General features: G+C 38.3%; 1 protein-coding gene across 2 annotated transcripts in view; it reads left to right on the plus strand.

The window, feature by feature from the left end:
* The window catches only part of LOC145984502 (uncharacterized), a 105617-nt gene that overhangs the window by 68326 nt on the left and 13710 nt on the right, over positions 1-23581 (plus strand). For both annotated transcript variants that reach the window (XM_083118156.1, XM_083118158.1), the window contains exons 6-8: positions 4481-4590; positions 10010-10078; positions 20898-20991. In XM_083118156.1, coding sequence (XP_082974282.1) covers positions 4481-4590; positions 10010-10078; positions 20898-20987 — 269 coding nt within the window. In that variant the 3' untranslated portion in view covers positions 20988-20991. The remainder of the gene's footprint in view (positions 1-4480; positions 4591-10009; positions 10079-20897; positions 20992-23581) is intronic.

Here is a 23581-nt window from a genome sequence, read left to right on the forward strand (position 1 = left end):
AATATCAGGGTTGCTACACGTCCGGAAAACCTGGAAAACAGTGAAATCTCAGGGAATTGGGATTGCCAGGGAAAAATCAGGGAATTTTTCAGATCGTCTGGAATTTATGTATATTTTGGAGTCTGCAAGAGAGAAAGTTGCAAAATGAACAAGCAGTTCACTTCCACTTCTGGATTCAGTTCTTATGATTCCACTCCCAAAAATGATTCAGTTTAGAAACTTGTTTCTTTCATTGTTATGGTTCTCAGTCTTGTGCAAAAATATGATTCCTTCGAATTTCTGAAATAAATTTTCACTTTTGTAATACTATATATTAGGAAAAATATCAAGCTAAAACTTGCAGTTGAAATACGAGGTGTATTTTTTAAGTAAGTACCGTTTTGATATGTACAAAAAACAAGTAAACTTTTTGTAACAATTCTATTGTTACATGAAAGACCACACTTTTATCTACTTTTCCACATAATTGCCACCAATATTAAGGCACTTATCATATCGAACAACAAGCTTTTGTATTCCGTCATCATAGAAGTTTGCCGGCTGAGTTGTCAGCCACTGCAACACGGCCGTTTTGAGGCTATCGTCATCATCGTGGCGCTGACCTCCGAGATGCTTCTTCAGTTGCAGAAACACGTGGTAGTCACGGGTGCTAGATCGGGGCTGTATAGAGGATGATCAAATTGTTCCCAGCCAAATGATGCGATGAGATCTTGACAAGAAAAATCAAGGCGCTACCTAAACGTTTGCTTTTGTGCGCCTCAGTTAACAGTTTTGGTACCCATCGTGAACACAATTTTTGATAGTTTAAGCATTCGGTAACAATTTTGTAGATAACACTTCTTGAAACTTCAGGGAACTCCTCTGATAACGAAGAAATCGTGAAGCGTCTGTTCTCTTTCACTTTGTCATCGACTTTCTGCACCAAATCGACAGTGATCACTGAGGGTCGCCCGCTCCGTTCCTCATCATGAACATTCTTTCGGCCATCTTTGAAAGCTCTCACCCATTTGTGTACCATTCCATCACTCATAATGTTTTGTCCGTACACTTAAAAAATCTGACGGTGAATTTCAACTGCATTCACGCCTTTAGCACTAAGAAAACAAATAACAGCGCATATTTCACAGTTGGTGGGATTCTCAATCGGCGGAGGCATTTTAAATACGCAAAAGCAAATTTATACATGATCGATTGTTGCCACAATGGCGTCTGTGGCTTGCCAACAGATGTAGGTAAACAGTGTGCATGCACGGGACACCGACCGCAGCACTGCAATGGCAGAATTTCAAAATCGGTACTTACTTTAAAAATACGCTTCGTATCTGATTGATAACTAAAGTGCATTGACAATATGATCATAATTGTCGGAAAGGTTGGTGAAGATGAGGTTATTGTCTATTATTTTAAAGATCTTAGTCTTGTTGGCATTTCCTATAGAATTCCTATATGCATCAGAAATTTCTTCAGATACTGTGTACTTATAAATGTAAGCAAGAAAACAGCATTTTCTACAATACTATAGATCTGCCAGAAAATGAAAAATTGTGTATGGTTTATGAACTTTTTCTGTTATTTTTATATCGTGGAGATCTGTTATGTTCAAATAATGTACCTCGGTTACCTTAGCCTGAAGGCCAGATGCAGGTGATTGTAGCACCCATACATTTGATGCCAATTGTAATTTTACATTTTACTCTTTGAATTTCCACGTGTTCTTGTGTGTGTAGAATGAAATTTGCTTTAAAAAGTTGTGAAAGTGAATATTCATATTATTTAACGGATTATATATTTAATCGAAAAATTCAAATTTTAAGAGCAAAAATCATGATAAACATGTCTGAAAAAATTTCATCCTTGCACTGGAAAACTTGGAAATGTCACGGAATTTCATAATCAAAAAATCATAGCAACCCTGAATATGGACAATTTTCATTTGAAATTAAAATGTGAATTTCTTTGTGGGGTGCACATGATAAATGTATCCATTATTTCGTTATATTCTGCAATATAAAAATCTAGCTAGGTCTTATTCTGAATGTTTATTAAATAAAACCCCTATTCCATGAAAGTACCTTGCATTATGGAGGCTAATCACACACTTTGATAGACAGTCATAGATTGAAATAATTGTAATGGACATTTAAGATCTAGCTTCTGTGTACTCAGATGAACCTATACCCCTCCGCGTGTGTACAATATGACCAACAGTGTGGCAAACCTGATATGCTGTTGACTTGTTTCTGCACTGTTGAGTTGCACTCTGTGAGAAACCTTTGCTGATTGAACCATGGCTTCTGCAGCAGAGTCTATTTGTTACACATGCAAGCAACAGTTAACTCACAAATCCTACCAACACAATAGAGTAGGAACAGGCCCGTAGCCAGGATTTTATATCAGGGAGGGCTCAACACTTATCAGCAGCTGCCATCTAAAGGCGAAAAAGGCCTCCCCGATGGCGCAGTGGTAGCATCATTGCCTTGTAATCAAAAAGTCCCAGGTTTGATACCCGATGGAGGCACATATAGTGGTTCGGATTCCACTTCAAACTGTAGGTCCAGTTCTGATTAGCCTTACTGTGCATAAAGTGAACTGAAAACACCAAATCAATCAATAAACTAAAGGTGAAACAGTTGGGAGGGTAGAAGCCATGATGATGAATTTCTCAGTATATTACAGGTTATTAGGCAAGATGTTTAATCCTGCTAAGGAAGTAAAATTAATTACAACTACACACTATTTAAAATATATATTTGTAGGATTTTGGGGAGGGGTTTCAGTCCCCTAGCTACCCCCTGGCTACATTCATGAGTAGGTAAGCTTATTTGCCTATGAAGTGTTATTCCTTATAAATCCTTCTCACTTGTCCTGGTGGAGCTGTAGCTAGGGAATAAAAAATCTGCTAATTCTTTATGAATACTATTTCAAAATGTTAAAAACTATATGCTCAGTTATTTAACTTGCAAATGCTTTTTTATGATCCTTTGGTAGGAAGGGTTCAAATACTTCAAACAAACCTACTAAGGCTTACCTCACTCTCCTTTCTTTCTCTGAAACTCCCCCTCCTTATAAAACTGCCCATGTAATAAGCTGACTTATTCTCTGCAACTTTTAACTAAGATCCATTGGAACCACAATGTGGATTTTTGCAATGTTTCCTTTCTACTTGTATTACCAATGCCTATTTCATAATATTTGAATTTGCTTAATTTTTAGTATCTGTTGAAGTATCAAATATGTCCAACATTACAAGGATAAAGTTAATTTATTCCATCTGTAAATGTACAAGGCTCATTCAATATACAACTGGAAATATGTTGTAACAAGCATTTATTACAAACACCAAAAGAACTCCAGTACTATGTTTCAACATAGTCCCCACTAGTTTAATGCACCTACGCCAGCGCTTGATAAGGGCACTGTTTACATTATGACCTCTGGGCATGTAATGTTCAAGAACTGGCCCCTTGTGCCCCCAAAATAAAGTTAACGTGATCTTTCTGGTACTCCGTTGAGCATGCACTTTCTTTTGTCTGGGAGACGAAGGATGTCACCATTCCATTGTTGTCCTCTTACATTCTGTTCATAGAAATGAACCCAACTTTCATCTCCAGTGACAATACGATGATGAAGTGCCTCACCATTAGCTTCGTAATGGTGCAAAAGCACCCTGCACACTTCAACACGTCCCTCCTTCATTTGCAGTGTCAAACGTTTTGGAACCCACCTCACACACACTTTCCTGAATCTCAGTGTGTCATCACTGATATGGTGGGCTGATTGTACACTTATTTCCATCTGGGCAGCAATTTCACTGACAGTAATACTCCGGTTCTCCCGTATCAAGTCCTCCACTTGAGCAATGTTGCTTTCCGTGACTGGTGTGACAGAGTGACCTAGATGTGGAGATCATGAACACTGCCTATGCCCTGTTCAAACTTTTCAGCCCACTTGTACACTTTTGATCGACTCATACAGTTGTCACTGTACTGAACTGTCCTGCAGCGAAGAATTTCTATCGGTTGGCTTCACTAAAAAAATTATCTCACAGCACTTCGCTGCTCCAGCTTGAAACACTCCTGTAAGGGTGCCGCAGTCTTGTGCAACTGTTTCCCAGCATTCCTTGTGTGAGGTAGGCATGAATAGCTTACAGACACCTTCACAAAATAACAAACATATAACAATCACGGTCGTATTTTAGATTTTTTATACTACTTTTTCCGTTATTCATTGAATGCACCTTGTATATAAATGTTCAGTTCTTTTAAAATGTATACATGTGTGTGTGAGTTGTGAACTACTATGTTGGCACTCAGCTTTAACAGAATGAAGTAAGCGGTTACATAAAGAGTAGTTTAGATCTGATTCTTTAAAGTGAACACCCACAATTTTATTTCAGTTTCATAACTATTAATTTGAATATAGTAAGATCTTAGAAGAACAGCTTAATTGAATATTTGCTGTTTTTTTCTTTTACCATCAGAATCCAGAAAGCCAGCATCAGCGACTGATCATCAAATATCCCATTTCAAGATGAGTAATTCATTGGAATCCAGAACTTCAGAAGGACATGTCTACAGTGAAAATGATCAAGTAAACACTCTTGTAAATTTGAGTATTTAAGGAATTTTTTTTTTCTCTCTCTCTCTGAAGACCCCCCCCCCCCTCCTTACCTTATGATTTTAAAAATAGTAAAATAATTGGCATTAATTTGTATTATTGATTTGATAAAATACAGTTCTGGTCAAAAATAAATTTTAAGGATGGCTGCTTATAAAATTTTGTCAATATGTACAGGATGGCACATATTGTATCTACCAGTTTCAAATTACAATGGCAAAATCGTGAGTGTTCGTAGTAACTTTATATGGTTATGATATAAAAATACACACAATGCAGACATCTGTATACCTTGAAAGTAACATTCTCTAAATGTTCTCCTTCTGCTTCGATGCACTGTTCAAGGCAATGTTGGAAGGCTTAACATGTCCTTTGGAATAGTGCATATTTCACAGTGACCAGTGGTTCACAACATTACCCTTGGCTCTCCACTGTCTAACCTACCTTTGAAGGCTGTGTGTCTGTGGAACAGGTGCATGGAAATATTCATTGTTCTACTGCAGTGCCCAGTGCCTGTTTGGATGAAGACTTCCACTACCACAATCCAAGTCTGCACCAGTCAATGCTCCATGGTACACTAATTACCCGACTCCCAACTCTCCATGGTGCAGATATGCCACACATGTGCGCTTGCATTCTGGCAGGGTTGCCAACTCATTGGTAGATAACAATCTGCACCACCCTGTATATAAAATGCATTAGAGTAGTGTTTTGTTTTGTTTCTTTCTGAGGAGAATGGCTCCATTACTCTTCAAGATGGTTTGTTATTGTGTTCATCATAAGTTCTCAAAATATTAGGGAATGTTCATAAATAATTGTGTGTGTGCTTGTGCATCTGTATAATTCACATGCACAATTATTTCATTAAAATAAATTGTGAATAATTTTATTCTTATTTATAAGAAGGTTCCATAACAGAATACTGTTGCAAGCTGCAAGAAAAAGCACTGCCTGTAAGCGAATTTTTACCGATCTGATTTAAAATTGCAACTGTTCCATCCATAACCTAAATAGTTCATTTGCTTCCTCCATGTATGTAATTAGTGGACTCAGAGGGATTTTGCTTGCTAAAATACCTCTATTGTAAATTTTCTCTACAAAATATGGGTATGTGAATTATACATTTATAAATACGGAGAAACTAGTACTTACTTTTATACGCAAAGCTGTTTTTTCTTTTTTGATTAATTTCAGTGGCCACTGCCACCATCCTTGTTGGAACTTGCTGTACTGTTGCTTGGCGTGCATCTTTTGCTTGTAGTTCTCTGGCTGCCGCTAGGTGTGTTGTTGTTAACTGTGCATCTCGGTCTGTGTTGTCTGCTATTTCCGGTCAATAACTGTTGTAGTAGGGAAATCCAAGTGTGGTGCGCTTCCCCGGTATCGATGTTTAGCTCATGCGGGAAGTGCATTATGGCATGCGTTTTTCCTTGATTTTGGTGTCTACGAGTGTGTGGGCAGTGTGTTTGACTTGAACCTTTTGAATTTTATGGCTATTGTATTTTATACCGGGTGTTCCATTCAAATCTTCCTAATTTCAATTAATTACTGTGAACGAAGTACGATGAATTGTGAAATAACTATAACACCAAATGAAAGGCCAGATCTTCAAGTTTTGTTTTCATGACTTGAAGTTGTCAGTTTCTCACTACGCAGCGCCACGGTCGCATAATGGCGAATGTTCAACAACGCGTGCAGACAGTATTGTGGTATGCTGAGACAAAATCTGTGATTTCAATGCAACGAAATTTCATACGAGTGTACGGAGGAGTTGCACCTGATACTAAATCAATTAGGCTGTGGTTTATTAAGTTTCTAACAACCAGCAGTGTCCTAAAACAATCTGGTGGAGCTTGCCGTCGTGTGTCGGAGGAAAAGGTGTAAGACATTCGAGCGGGGTTTCAGAGAAGCCCGAGTAAATGCATCCGCCAGGCATCTAGGCAATTCAATTTGCCTTAAACAACAATGCATTGAGTTCTGCACAAGCGGCTACGGTTGTATCCGTATAAAGTGCTGATTGTGCAACAATTGAAGCCAGATGATAAGCCGCGTCACAAAGAATTTGGTATGGAAACCCTGCTTGAATTTCTTCCACCTTTTCCTCTGACACATGACGGCGAACTCCACCAGATTATTTTAGTACACTGCCGGTTGTTAGAAACTTATTAAAAACAGCCTAATTGATTTAGCATCAGGTGCAACTCCTCCGTACACTCGTCTGAAGTCTCGTTACGTTGCAATCACAGATTTTGTATCAGCATACCACACCACTACCTGCGCGCGTTGTTGAACAGTCGCCATTTCTATTTATGCGACCGTGGCGCTGCGTATTGAGCAAAAGGACAACTTCAAGTCATGAAAACAAAACTTGAAGATCTGGCCTTTCATTTGGTGTTGCAGTTATTTCACAATTCATCGTACTTAGTTCACAGTAATTAATTGAAATTAGGAAGATTTGAATGGAACACTCTGTATATTTAGCAAGACCAGTAGTGGGTTGGGCTTTTTTTCACATCTGCTAAGTGCTGTTGGATTCTTTCATTGACAGATCTGATGGACCTGCCGATGTAATGTGCCTTGCATTCACACTCGGCATCATATACACCTGGGTTATCAAGGGGGGAAGAGGAAGTACCGTTTGTGTTTGTTTAGTTTATCAGCTATTTTGGAATTGTGTTTGTGCGCTACTTTGACGCCATATGGGAGAAGGGCTTTGGATATGCGGTTCGAAGTGGTGGGATGGTAGGGAAGGCAAACCATTTATATTTGCTGCTGGAGGTTGATTGTGGCTGGGTTGCTTGCGGATGGGTTGATTGTGGTTGGCTAGGGTGTCTGACCTGTATTTCCGCTTTATTGCACCAAGTGGAATGTTGTGCTTCAGTGTAGCCATGTTTCAGGGCTATTTCAGTGATGGTGGCTATCTTCTCTCGTAGATCCTCTTCTCTGCAACAGTAGGTGAAGGCTCTTCGATAAAAATTCAGCCACACATTGGCTTTTTGCTTGGGGGAATGGCTAGAGACAGCATGTATGTACCGGTTGCCCTGCATCCAGTTTTCTGTAGACCTTGATTGTGAATTTGTTAAGTGCACTGCTGATTGTGATGTCCAGGAAGTTCATTTTACCATGTTTTTCTTGTTCTATGGTGAAGTTGAGCCTGGGGTGGATGCTATTTAGCTTGTTCACTAGAAGGTTGAGTTCTGTCTTTTTGTATACGACTATTGTGTCGTCCGCTTACCTTCCATATCGGATGTATTGTAGTTCTGGAGTGTGGAGTATCTCTTTTTCAGCCAGGTGCATAACGATGTTGGCTAAAGTAGCTGATAGCGGATTGCCCATTGCAAGTCCCTCGGATTGATTGTAGAATTTATCACCAAAACGGAAAGTAATTGTGTTTTGGACAAACTTCCAATAGCCTGGTTATCTCTTGCACCTCTAGAGCAGGGATTCTGTATGTTGTCAACCATCTTTCAACTGAACACAGCGCTAGGTATATGGGGATTGAACTGTACATATCTACTATGTCAATGCTGGCAAATTTTGCACTGTTAGCTTGCACTATTGAAGTCACCAGATTTTTAGCATCGGCACTGTTGCGGAACACATATGTTAGTTTGTGGTTGAATTGAGATATTTTGTTTTTTAGCCAGTTTGTTAAGTGCACCGTGGGGTAATTGAAGCCAGCTTTTATAAGGCGCATGGAGATTCCAGGTATATGAGTTTTGTTAATGCCATAGGCAATGGCAGGTGAAGGGTGGGGGTTGAAAAGGAATTTGTGGTCTTGTTCACTGAGCATGACACTAGATTTCCCTGCATTTTTTACAATTCTATTGTACCTGCCTGTGGTGTCCTTTTTCATGACACTGTACAAGTCACTGTTTAGTTTGTCTATTATTTCGTAGAGCCCTTGTGCATGATTACAAACTGATTTCCAAAGTTTCAAGTCAAACACACTGCCCACACACTCGTAGACACCAAAATCGAGGAAACGCATGCCATATTGCACTTCCCGCATGAGCTAAACATCGATAGTGGACAAGCGCACCACACTTGGATTCCCCTACTACAACAGTTATCGCCCGGAAATAGCAGATAACACAGACCGAGATGCACAGTTAACAACAGCACACCTAGCGGCAGCGAGAGAACTACAAACAAAAGATGCATGCCAAGCAACAGTACAGCAAGTTCCAACAAGGATGGTGGCAGTGGCCACTGAAATTAATCAGAAAAGAAAAATCAGCTTCGCGGATAAAAGTGAGTACTAGTTTCTGCATTCCCTCACCTTCAACTCTATAGTTTTGTATACTTTCCCAAATTTAACATTCATATCTTCTAAAACTATCATTACATCATTTTTCTCACGTTGGATAATACATTCTGATCACTTGTTGAAAGAAATATCTTATGTTCCTTTCACTTTTTCACTTGTTGGGCCATGAAAGATTAGTAAAGTTATGTTAAAGAACTTGATGTTGCCCTCACTGGGTTCATATCCAGAGATTTTTTATTATTATTATTATATATATATATATATAGAATTGTAAATGTTACCCCTCATTCTTTGCTCCATTCATTCAAATTAAACATATTTTATGCATCCATTTGCTTTGAGAAGCCCTGTCATTTCCATCTGACTTGTTGTAGAGTTGCTTTGCTAAACTTGCATTTTTTAAGTTGTTTTATTAACCCCACAATTTATCCATTCTCGTAGTGCATTCTAATTTTGGAGAACAAGTATATTATTTGTGTGTGCTATGCTGTATTTCTCATGTTTTTCCTCATAATCATTCATTATTTTCTGAATGGTCTTGCAATTTGCATGAGTTTGTTTTTAGTATGCTTTATGCTCAGATAGGCCAAATGTGACTGCACCTACAGTTTAAGTGGTATCCAAACTACTGTGCAATGTGTTTCCACCAGGGATCAAACCCAGAACATCATAATTGCAGGGAGACAGCATTGGATGGCATGCATGCTGTAATTTTAAGCTTACTAACATATTTATTATATATATTCTCCCGCATTCGCTCAGACTAAATTAAATTAGTGAGAGGGGAATAGAAATGTGCAAAATTTTCATTCTGCCTTCTTGAGGGTTTCAGATGGAAAACTTGTGGATACATTTTAACTGTGAACAAATATTGTAGTTGTCAGTAAAAGTTATTCAACTTTTTTTCTCCAAAATTGTATTTTGCAACAAAGATGATAAATATAAATTTTGGTTTGTAATGAGTTCTTGTACAGACATGGAGGGAATTGAGTGGGGATGCACATATTGCAGGACCTTGGGGAAGGGTGAATGCCTGTGGTATATTTAATTATCAGGTTTCTTTGTAAGTGTTACTGCATGGTAATTATGAAGCTTTATTAATTTTTAATTAAAAAATAATTGCAGGATACACCAACAATGCAGAGCCAAGCTAGAGTGTACCGGTTCTTTGAATCATGTTCAGGAGATGAAGAGGTAGGTGTTAGTCAATAGCCTGTTCACTGCAGTTGCTTTGCACTATTTTAATACATAATTATGATATATTGTGCTATATATCTTTACCTCATCATGTAACATGCAATTTCACATGGAATATTTTGGGTTCAAGTTGGTGGAGAAGGCACTCGTATTACATTGAGTTTCATGTCATCATCATTCATCCTCCTCAACACATTTAGCTTAAAGAAATAGACAAGAAGACTTCGGGTGGTGGTAATAAGTGAGTTGGACATATTGCGTTGAGCTCTCTATTTTTCGCTAATTACGGTAAGAAGAATCAAGTTCTAGTGTTATCCGGATATTTTCTAGTGTTTCGGAAGTTGTCAGATGCCCGATGTAAGTAACTCGGTTCTGTGGTTGTGAATAATTGTACAAAAATTGTGTCATTGTGTCAAATGTGCTCAATTACATGATACACGGAAATGCCCTAAAAAAGACCGTACATCACCTGCTAAATGTGTAAACTGTGAAGGTGACCACCCTGCTAACTTTCGCGGTTGTCCAATTTTCGAACGTGTACAACGAGCGCAAGAACTCCACAAAAATGGTGTACAGTCTTCTTCCGACACTCCTAAGCAATCACCTCCTTCCTTACAAGACCAGACAGCTTTCCCTGTACTACCAAACACTAGGAGTTATGTTACTGCTGCAAATACAAAAACTAATACAAGAGGCCAGGAATTTAAGGACATTTGGACTAGCATAAAAGAAATTTTCGATTTCAGGGGTTTTCTTCAAAAAATTAAATCTGGTCTACAGCAAATGAGTCATGCCAAGACATTCGTAGATAAGTTCAGTGTTGCCATGGATGTTTTGGATAACCTTTTCGGAAATGGCCCGTAAAGGTACTCGGATAAGTAGAACATTGACGTGTGTTCAGTGGAATGCTGATGGAGTTCGTACTCAATTCCTGACTTTCAAACAATTTTTACGTGAATATAATGTTGATATAGCTCTGGTGAATGAAACGCACTTGAAACCCCATAATAAATGGAAAATTGCAAATTATACCATTTATAGAAACGATCGGTTCCCGGGACGGAAAGAGGTACGGTTGTAGTTGTGAAATCTTCGCTATTTGCACGTCAATTCCAAATCCAGCTCTAGAAGCTTTAGAAATCACAATAATTGAACTATTAACTACCACCAACCCACTAATTTTGATAGCAGGATATAACGTTCCAGAACAGCTTATTCCTATACAAGAACTAGAGACTGTTTTTCACTTGGGCCGCAAAGTGATTTTAGCTGGTGATCTAAATTGTAAAATCCCTGCATGGAATTTGCGTGTAGTGAACCGTGGAGGTGCCTCTCTTCTCCAAAGTGTCCAACAATTGAACTTGCCCATTCTTGCCCCAAGAGAACCCACTCATTATCCACAAGGACGTGGACTTCCAGATGTGTTGGATATCTTGATATATCAAGGTGTAAATATTATGACTGGTCCCTATGTTATTCATGATCTAGACTCGGACCATCAACCAATACTCTTTGAAATTGTTCATCATAATTTATTGAAGCCTCCTCCTCCAAAATATCACGTTACAACAGACTGGGATGCTTACACTCGACAATTAGTGCCTATCATTGACTTGCATTTAGCTTTAAAAACCCCAGCCGAAATTGATTCGGCTTTACAAAACCTTACAGCAGGTATACAAACTTCTTATCTTCATTACGCTATCAGAATCCCTCAGTTATACAATAATTATGTCTGTCTATCCCATGAGGGTATGATCCTCCTGAACTGTAAAAAATATTTCCGACGGAAATGGCAACAAACTTATAACCATCGCTACAAACAGTTGTATAATCAATTTAACGATCGTTTTCGCCGATATCTCATTCGGCAGCGACAGGCAGATTGGGACACCGAATTCTCCAGGATATCAATCCAGGATAGTAGATGCTGGCAATTATTAAGAAATTATCTGCTGCCTACCCTCTCCAGGGTCCAAATGGCATGGTGTACAGGGGAGAAGGCTGAAGTGTTCTCCAAACATCTGGAGGTCCAATTCCACACACCAGATCAACCGCATAATGGCAATTATATCCACAAGATTCAACATCGACTGGAACAATTACGTCATGAACCACTCACAGCTTATCCACTTCTCACAACCCCTCAGGAGGTCAAAGGTGTTATAAATCTTCTTCGACCTGGTAAGGCACCTGGCTTTGATACTATTACTACATTACAACTGAAGAACGGCCCCAGAAAATTGTTAGTTTTTCTAGCGAAAGTCTTCAATGCTATATTCCTTATTGGCTATTATCCATCAAGTTGGAAACTAGCAAAAATAATCCTCTTGCCAAAACCAGGAAAGAACATTCTTCTACCACAGAATTATAGACCTATAAGTCTTCTGAGCCATGTTAGCAAAATCTTTGAACATATACTACTCAGACGATTACAAGCTGTGGTGGATGAAAAAGGCTTGCTACCGTATCATCAATTCGGATTTCATCAACATCACAGTACTACTACGCAAGTGGTCTGAGTAGTGGAGTATGTTACAGGAAACTTTAATCTCAATCGACATACTCTAGGGGTATTTCTCGACTCCGACAAAGCCTTTGATCGAATTTGGCATTCTGGATTAATTGTGAAACTATCGGAACTGGGAGTTCCTATTTATTTGGTGCAATTATTGGATCAGTATTTACAAAAGAGACAATTGCAGGTGCAATTTTTAAGTGCTCGATCTACCGTTAAGATCATACATGCTGGTGTCCCTCAGGGAGCTGTTTTATCTCCACTTCTGTTTGCTTTATATACCAGTGATATCCCTGCTACTCATAGATGCATGTTAGCTACCTATGCAGATGATGTTGCCATCTTTACAAATAGCCCTTTACAAGAACTATGCTACAGCAGGATGAGACAACAACTATTAGAGCTGGAAGATTGGTCTACTCGCTGGTGCATGAAGTACGAGTATCATTCACTGAAGAGTGCTGCGGTTTTATTTACACGTTGACATAGACAACTACCAAAGATTCTACGACTTCAGGGATCTTCTATACCAGACAAACTTTTTACCACATATCTAGGAGTGGTTTTGGACCGAAGACTAAATTTCCATAAACACATCTCAACTGTGACAGCAAAAGCACAAAATCGAGTTGGACAATTGTACCCAGTTTTCCGAAATCCTACCTTGGGACTGACGACTCGCTTACATGTGTATAAGATGATGGTATGTCCCACACTCCTGTATGCAGCACCAGGTTGGGGTCATCTCCGACCTTCAGTCATAAGGACATTGCAGATTATACAGAATAATGTTGCTCGACTTATTACTGGTCATAGCTGAGATACTCGTATCTTACAAATCCATGAGGACCTTGAACTAGATTATGTTCAATCTGCTATATATGCCATGTGTTACAACTTCTGGACCCTGATCCAACAGCATCCAAATCCAGCGGTTCGGGGCATTGGAACTCGACCACAGGACCAGATGTCCCACTCCATGCCCCGAAATTTTGAACAAATCTAAATTAAAAAAATTCTATTGTATTATTATGTTATGTGTTACATATACTCCCTGTTTATGAGTACTTCAAAGTACTGTTTTCAATGGAGCAGATTAGTGTTCCTTGATAGTGCAGCTATAAAAGCACAGATTGTGATTTTGTTGCTTCTCTGTTACTTATTGTTACTTATATATTGTTATCATTATTATTATTCTATGTGGTTATTTTATGTTTTGTGTCTTAAAGTGATGTGCAAAATGTAGTTTGTGATTAGAACTTTTCATCAGTGCACCGAACTATTGTATGGTTTGAAAAATAATAGTGATTATTTCCTTCCTCTGTCAATGCAAAATTATAACAAGGAACTCAACAATTTCAAATTAGTGAAATAATACAGATGAACTATTGTCCAAATCCCGGGTTATAGCAAGAAAAATGTTGTATATACACTACTTTGTAAGAACATGATAGTAAGTCAAGGGCACAATGGTCCCGATACTTACAAAAAACCTGTTAATAAAGCATTGGCATTGGCATTGGCAATAGACAAGAAGCTAAATATATAAACATATAAAAAATATAATTGTTAAAGTGAAGTAAAAGTTGCAAAGGAATAAGAATAATACAAAATAAAAATTAAGTTAATGATAAGAATTAGAGAGAAAAATTACTCTTGGAAGAAAACTTTGCCATGGTTGAATTATTCTTTGAAACTTTGCAGTTTCAACCTCATGTACATCTCATCCTCTAGCAGCTCCTGTCACAGGGCTGAAGAAAACATCACAGTAGGAAGCAAATTGCTGATTATGATATGTGTATGTAAAAAAAAATTCAAACCCTGTCATGATGCAGTTTTACAAAGCATATATGTTTCTTAGTTCTGCATCACGTTAGACCAGGATAAAATTAGCAGGTCCACTGAAACCTATATATTGAAACATCACTCATGTCAGATACATGTAATATAAGAAATATATAGAGTTGAACAAAAGTCTACTGATAAACTTTCACAGGTTCTCGAAGCTTTCCTGGCTGCGAACAAAGAAGGGATCCCTGAAGAAGAGAGTGGCATTAGCTCTTGAATGCTCAGAAACCTATTTGAAAATCACCTGGTTGATTGCCTGAGAAATCCTTTTCATCATTTCACAGATTGTTCAGCGATGTTGACTGAGTATTCTGATATGAGGAACCCATTGTCCCTGGTACCTTATTACAAAGTAATTGCATTTCTTTTGTTTGTTCAAACTCTACTACCTTTGTGTATGTTTACACCAAATTTGTTTCATTTCTTGAGCTAAAGTACCTTTGCATATGTTTAATGATTGCAATACCATTTGACTGATTGCCATGGGGTACCCGAAAATTTTACAGTCACTGTTAGAGAACATCTTGAGGCACAGTTTGGTCAAAGGTGTATTGGTTGTGGTGGTCCTGTTCAATGGACAGTTCGATCACTAGATATGACACCGATGGATTTCTTCTTATGGACTCATGTGAAGAGCTTAGTGTATGAGACTCCAGTCAACACTCCCATGGACCTGGTTGCTAGGATTATCGCAGCCACTGAAGATGTGTGTCAATCTCCTGGGATGCTAGAGCATGTGCGACAGTCCATACTGTATTGCTGTACAGTTTGTCGTGATCATGGCAGTCAACATTTTGAACAGCTGCTCCAAAGAAACATTTTGTATTGAATAGTATGCACTGCACTGTACTGTATACATACAGTACAGTTATTTAACAAAGAAGTACGAGTTTTGTCCTAGGTTTTAAATTCATGCTTGTAACCCCAATGTATTTCCTCTGCTAATAACTGGCACTATATAACCGACAGACCTAACACAACTATTTATTACACATTTTTAGTTAGTGGTATTAAAATTTAGTTAGGAACACAGTGTGTTAATGCAACAGTGTCTCAATAATAAACTGAAGAACGATAAAACTTGTTTTCATCTTGGCAGGGATACGAAAGTCCCAATAGCAATGTACTAACACGGGCTTTGCACTTCACACATTCGAGGTCGCTGTTCCAACAAAAATGCCAGCCAAGCAATTACAGGAATGTGCAATAAGGTGGAGTGAAAATATAGGGCATTTTTTATTTTAAAAAAATGAAGATGCCTGTAGTGGGAAAAGCTGTGTTATTATACAGTTAATTAACCCTAACTATTTCAGAAAAAAGAATTGATTTTTAGTGGTGCCCCAGGGTCACTGAAGATTTCATATTGAAAATCAGCATTTACTCACCGAAAATTATAACTTTTTATTTATTTTCCTAACTGAAACACAGAATACCCTGTTTCCTAAGTAAACAAGTGCAAAAAATAGATATTTGAATACAACCATAAAGTTGTGCTACCGAAATACATAAAAATAAACTACCCAAGTACCCATTAGTACCAAAAATATGTAACAATGTTAAACTTTTACATTTACATATAGCCCAATATCATATTACTACACTGGTCAAAAAAATTAGGGGAGCAAGCAAGAAATCCCAAAACCAAAGTTGGTAAGTCAAAAGTAGCAATGTATTTTGATTAGGTGAGTGTGTCCTCAACCAGTACAATACATGTATATTGAGTCATTAGCACAACAGAGTTCTAGGGGTGATTTCTGCAAGGTACTGCACAAAATCAGGAGAACAGCACGGTGATAAGACAACAGAAATGAACAGATGTGCAACAGAATCCATACCTCTAATAAGGTGTGTGGTCGCCATGAACTGCTATGACAGCTGCACATCTGTTTTGCATGGAACCAATAAGGTTATCAACAACAGCCTGCAGGATATTCACCCATTCCTCCTGAAGGGCCATTTCCAACTGTTGCAGAGTTGTAGGCGGTGCTGACCGAGCAGCAATGCATCTTCCGAGTGTGTCCCACACATGTTCAATGGGATTCAAGACTGGGGAGGATGCTGGCCATACCATTCGTTCGATACCCTCATCCCGTAGCATGGCCTCAACCAGACATGCTCAGTGAGGTCGGGCATTATCGTCCACAAAAATGAAACGATCACCAATATCTGCAGCCATTGGGACAACATGAGGCCTGAGGATCTCATCCCGGTACCGTAAGGCTGTCAAAGTACCGTTCCGGATAATGTGCAGGGGGGTACGTCGACCAACACTGATCCCTGCCCATACCATTAAGCCATCGCCACCATACTGAGACACTTCGGACACATGTGCGGGATAATTGCGAGTCCCACGTTCCCTCCAGATGAGAATGCGTCGATTATCTGACTGGAGACTGAAACGCGACTCATCCGAGAAGAGAACTGAACTCCACTCTCCATGTCCCCACTCACGATGTTCCACAGCCCACTGTCTGCGGGCCCTATGGTGTTGGGCATTCAGAGGGACACACACCATTGGTCTTCTTGCATAAAGACCCCTTTCCCGCAGGCAATTTCGTACAGTTTGGCCCGAGACTCTTCGTCCTGTTGCCAAAACAAGGCCGCGTTCCAAGTCATTTGCAATATGCTGCCTATTCCTGCGAGCCGACAATGCTGAGTACCGGTCTTCCCTAACTGTTGTTGACCGTGGGCGACCTTGCTCAGGCCTCCTTCGTACTGTACCTGTCTGTTGAAATTGTGTCCACAACCTGGTAATGACACTGCGTGACACACCAAGGGCTGCAGCCACCTCACGTTGTATTTGCCCTGCTTCCATCCTCCCAATGGCTCTCCATGCGCTAGATTCCCCTAAATCGTGTTGTTCTGCCATCGTTCCTATTCAACACTACTCAACTGAATCCCACCTGCACTTACCGTCTGCCAGCACCACACAACCGGTGTTCCCAAGTGACCTCGTGATTGCTCCTCATATCACAAATTCTGCCACGTGCCTTATGGTGTCACTAGAGAGCTCTTCATGCTGATGATTCATCACAGATGAATTGTACTGGTTGAGGACACACTCACTTCATCAACATACATTGCTACTTTTGACTTTCCAACTTTGGTTTTGGGATTTCTTGCTTGCTCCCCTAATTGTTTTGACCAGTGTAATTACTTTTACAACTTATATTCTTTCTTAGTGTGAAATGTTTTCATCAATGCTCTTGACTTGATAGTTGAAAAGATAAATCCATCTCTTTGCACTGGAGTATACACCATCACCACAAAGGTCACAAAAGTTGTCAAATTATTTGAGGGTTTATCAGTCGATACATAGAACCTTAGCAGTCTTGCAGCTGTTGTTAGGCACCTAGAATGGTTTAATGGGCCTGGTTTGCGATTCGCTAATTCATCACTGCAGTGTCCATTTGTTACACTAATACACAAATCATAGAGATACCTCTGATCAGTACTTAAGTCTTCAAAGTCAACATTCCCAACAAGCTGACAAGAAGAAGGAACATTTATTGGATCGAATTGCACAAGAGGTTTTTTTTCGCAAGTTTGTAGAGCTTTTCCTATTTCCCTAGAAAAAGCTTTTGGACCAGTTGTGAATCCATCAGTTTTCTGAAAGAGATGGTGCAGTGGGAGTTCATTTATATGCAGCAAACAAATAAGTCACTGGAGGGGTCTACCAAGTTCTTTTTTGAGTAAAACAATAACTCCTCCTTTGTTTCCTGTATTCACATTTGTACCATCACATCCAACTGCTATTCTCCATACTTATTTCCTTCCTAGCACAGAAGCTCAAGATCTCATTTTTTATAGTAAGAGATGACCCATTGGATACAGTGACGTGTCCTATATACTTTGAATTTGGCTCCTGGACTAAAGTCACATGCTCTTCTGTTGCGATGCGACCATAATTCTTCACTCCTCTCTTCTCATTAATTCTTCTCTGGTCCTTCCTCCCATTAAAATACAATTCAATCAGAGTATATAAACTATCAGCAGCTCTTTTCCTGACTTTACTTCTTTCCCTTCTAACCTTGCTCCCATCTATCACTTTAGAAACATCTGCATCACTAGTAACACCTACATCTTGAAGAACTGCACTAGCAATTTGAGCTGCACTTCTGTCAGATATGCGATGTCTGTTACACTCTCTAGCAAAATTCATAAGAATCAACCGCATTTGAGTTTCGTTTTAGGTTAATGAGGAATTCGCTGAAGTGGAGGGCATTTCCGATTTGGTTTTAAGTACTTACTCGTGTCGCTGTCAGTATCTCAACCTTCTTCCTCCAGTTCACTTGATGGACTTCATTGAGGACTACTAGTAGCAGCATTGACACTACAGCTTGACAAATGTTTCTGAAGTCTTGCTTCTTCCATAGCTTTTCTTGCTTGCTTCTTCTGCAATTCCTTGGATTTTTTTAAATCAGTTTTTCCAATGAACATTTTTCTCGTGGTTCTTTGATCCAAAAGAAATTCTCTTTTTTGAATAAGTACTTTCTTCTCTCTAGAACAAACACAGATTGAAAAGTCTTTACACTTGCAACACGATATATCAAATAATGTAGAGTTAGCATGTGAGCAATACAATGCAATTTTTTCTTGTAGTTTTCTTCACTTTGTCTACGCTTAAAGGGCTTTAAGAGATTTTGATAGTGTTCGTGAAGTGTTTTCACTTTTGCAACGACTTGCTGATGTGACACTGATGGCAATGAAGCTTTCATCAAAATTCCTACCACTTGGTGAGAAACACTTTCACTAATTTCTGAAACATGAGGTTCCTGAGTTTTCCTCATTTTGCTTTTAAAGGTGGATATGAAGATATAATTTCATCACATCCAGAATTCTCCATGTATCTTTCAATATGCTAAAATAAGTGGAAATATGAACACTTCGGAGGCCTTGGAGCACCAGAAGAAATTGACCTAGAGAGCTGATTTTTATTTTATTTGACTATCTCATACCAAAATGCAACTTTCTTGACTACGGGCATTTTGAAATTAAAAAAAAAATCTGCATGTATCTTTCAATATGCGAAAATAAATTGAAATATGAAAACTTAGGAGGGCTTGGGGCACCAAAAGAAATTGACTTAGAGAGCTGATTTTCTTTATTTGACTATCTGATACCAAAATGCAACTTTTCTGACTACATGCATTTCGAAATTCAAGAAGAAAAAAAATTCACTCCACCCTAATGTGCAAGGTGTTGCGGTGGAGGCCGAAGGAATGCTACATTTTCTTTTCCGCACTTAAGATAACCGTGAGGAACGAGACATGTACGATCACCATGCAACTCCCCTGCATAATATAAGCACTAAGGTTTGATTGCAACCAAGTGCAGGAGCCACGTTCTGGAATACAGGAATGGACGGAAGATGCTGGCACAATCAATGCTTCATAAAGGATCTAAGCAATGTAATTGCTATACCCTGCTGGTTCTGGTTTCCAGAATTAACATTAATAGGCTTCAGTTTCCCGGCTCTAAATTGAATACATAACAAAATTCGCCACTGCATAAACAGGCTGAACAAACTACAAACAAAGTTTTGGTCCCCAGTATAGAGAGAACAACCACAATTAATTATGTAGAGAACTAACATAACAATGTTTGTATTAATCTTTATATATCTTTTACTATGTATTTTATTATATTATATTATGTATTATAGAACTGAACCAATAAATTAGAAATGTTAAGGTGGGGGAACCATAAAAAAGCACACAACTGACATCTTGGTATATTTTAAGGAACCAGGACAATAAGTAAATAAGTGCATGCACTCTAATGTATGCAGGAGGAGGCAGGCTTACTTCAGGGTCCCCCACCCCCTTTTACATTTGTCCTAGGTTTGTTTCTTTACTCATATAATTTTTGTATTGCTTGTATTGCTATTCATAATATTACAGAAGAAGATGAGTGGTTGATTATTTTTTCTTTCTAATGTATCAGAACCCATCTCTCACAGCCCAAAGGAATAATACAAGTATGACACATCAACATCACCTTACTCTGTAAAAAGGTACCAGGGACCATAGGTTCCTCATATGTCAAAACATTCACCCAACATCCCTGAACAACCAGTGAATAATGTTTGTTGGTAGAGTTCTGTTCCACCCTGTATAATTTGTATTTTGTAATTTGCTTGTGCGCAATGCCTTTCATTCTGGGAATTAAATGTGTAGTTCTTGTCCACATGATGACAAGACTTTTCACAGTAAGATAATCTAATTTTGATTTCTTTGGAGGGGGGGTATTATTCTTTGAATTTTCTTTCTGTTACTATGACCATGTTTTGTGCTAGTTTTAATTTGGAATGTGAGAAAATGTAATGACATTCAAAAGAGCAATGTAATTGATGCAAAATGTACAAAAAGTTGTGGAAAATATGTATGCCATTGTTAACAAATTATTAACAAATCCACTAATTGAATGTAATGGATTATTTTGTTGCAGGAGGGGGAGTTTGTCAACAAGCCAGTGTATATGAGAAAAGGCTACCGGTTTTTTCATGGTGACGTCGAAAATGTTCATTCCAGTGAATGAAATGGTAAGTGCTTTTTCCCAACTCTTAAAGTTTGTTCTGCCATGTCAAAGTGCCCCTGAATCTCTATTTTTGAAATGAAATGAAATGTTGTAGCTTTATTGTCTCTTGTGAGTCGACAATCTAAAATTGTCATTGAATGAAAATTCAAGTACTATGCATAATCAAGTTATAAGGTAGAAGATATTTTACATAGTGCTTGATTAATTTAACTTTTTTATTTACTTTTGTTTGTATTGTGTTCCACCCAAACCAAAAGACAATTAATTTCATCGTTTACTGTTACATTTTCCCTTCAACTCCACTAGAATATTCAAATATCCCTTCTCTTTATGCCTAGAAATAAAATATTTTTCGTAATTTGAAAATTCACAGAAATTAAAATAAATTTCTAATTAAGTAAAAAATTGCAAAAGTTTGGTGAAGGGACGTTACGAACCCATTGCCCAGTGGCTTGTTCACTGCAGTTAGTCAACCAACAGATTATAATGGTCAACATTTTGCTCTCTTGGGATTTACAGATCTGCCCTGTCATGGCTCTCTATCTTTACTAAACATTTCGCATAAATCATCATAAATTTGCCTTCTTGCATTCAAATGTGACCGCAATTCTTTCCAGGTGGATGAGAACCTGTTCAGTGTTTCACAATGCGCATACAATTTCCTATTTTCAAATTCAGAACGAAGAATCTTGAAATATTTTCAACATTCATATTTCTACTTCACATTTTTTGTCTACTCATATATTTTATTTCTACTTTAGGGTATCTTTACTTTATGGAATGTGAAAGAATGAAAAAAAAAATCAGGAACTTTTCGTTCAGGAAGAAGAAATGTTGCAAAGTTGGCTATTCTTAGTTGGCTCTGAAGCGCTATGCTGCCAAATTTACGAATTCCGGGAGTTAAATAAGATGTTGCAAAGTGTACCTACTCTTTTCCATTGAATCCAACGAAAAGAAAACTTAGCATTCAAGAAATGTGGCTAATAAAAGGACAGTCAGTTGTGCATCCCACATCATCTTCATTCAAGCATTGTGTGATATTGTACAAATCTGCAAATTCCATTGCAAATTAAAGATAACTAGGTGGAGGCGCAAGAAAATAAGAGACTTTAAGAAGACATTTGTTTTCTATTAAAATAACATGTAGGTGCTATGTTTTATTTCCAACAAAAGGAGATGAGACATAAAGGAGAAATAACAGGTCAATCTAATGTTTTCCATGGGCCAAAGGTGAAAACTACAGCTCCGTTCCTTACTAGTCCAATTTGATTTAATTATAAAATCTTATCTGTGACTATAGAAGTATATTTTATCCCCATGCTGTTTTCAGCTCTAAACAAAGATAGAGAGATAGAGAGAGAGAGAGAGAGAGAGAGAGAGAGAGAGAGAGAGAGAGAGAGAGAGAGAGAGAGAGAGGAAACAAGAAATGTATGCAACATTAACACAGACATCATTCTTTGTTCGTTCTTCTTTATGTGATGTGTGTTTCTTATTATCTTCTTAGTAAAGTATTTTGATTGGGGGATTTTAGAACAAGGTCGTAGGTGGGAAGGTATGACATCCCTCCTCCCCCTGGGATTTCGTACCCTGGATGGATGTGACAACCAACACTATGGTAGCATTGCAGCTGGATGTACAATTGTAGTATTGCAATATGATGAACCAAAGTAGGGAAAAATCAAATCAGCAATAAGCCCACCCCCCCCCCCCGCCCACTCTTTCCCTGACCTGATAGTCAAGGATACAATCACTTACAGACAAAGGCTGTCATTCGGCATACAGCTTGGTGTTTATTGCTTATATTCCATTCTCAAAAATATTTGAATAGTACAGTATTCCCAAATTAACCATGTTTACAGTTCTTCTTATACCACCACCACTGAACAGTCATGATTTGATTAATAAAGATAATCTATGTTTACAAAATAATATAAAGTTAAATTATACATATTAGGAATGATTATTATAATGATGTACATATCTGAATGTCAATAAACAAGAAAGGGACATTTTCTCATCAAGACTGAATTTTGAAAATAGTCAGGACAGGCATTAAAAATAGTGAACTCTCATGACCTAATTGGGATGTTTAGTAGCTTTGCATAAATGGTTATGAAACTAATATTACTAAATATAGTAGACTTCAGTCTTCTGGAGCCTGCCTTTCTCCAGAAACAACCCATTCATTTAGGGTAGGTTCCTAGAAGAGTACGCACTTAGTGGTTAAAGTCATATTATTAGAACGTAAACAGAAACACAAAACAACTGCACCTACTTCTTAACACGTTCACTGCTGATCTAAATTTGAATACTCACCCCAGGTGCTGAATTTTTTGTTTTCCACATTATGTACTTTTATGGTTCCTTGTAGTTACTAGACAACATAAAACACGTTTTTTTTTTGTTATGGAAGTCATCATAAACAAATATGGCGGTGGACGCCTTTCGGCGCCATTAGCACACAGCATCAAATTTCCTTGCTCTGTGCTGAAGACGCCGAAAGGCGCCCACTGATACTTTTGCTTTTATCTACATTCACAACATTCAATTCTGAGGGAGTTGTTAAAAATTATTATTTATTATGTTATACAATG

Source organism: Lepisma saccharinum, chromosome 2, assembly GCF_977018435.1.
Source record: "Lepisma saccharinum chromosome 2, izLepSacc3.1, whole genome shotgun sequence".
NCBI classification, from domain to species: Eukaryota; Metazoa; Arthropoda; class Insecta; order Zygentoma; family Lepismatidae; genus Lepisma; species Lepisma saccharinum.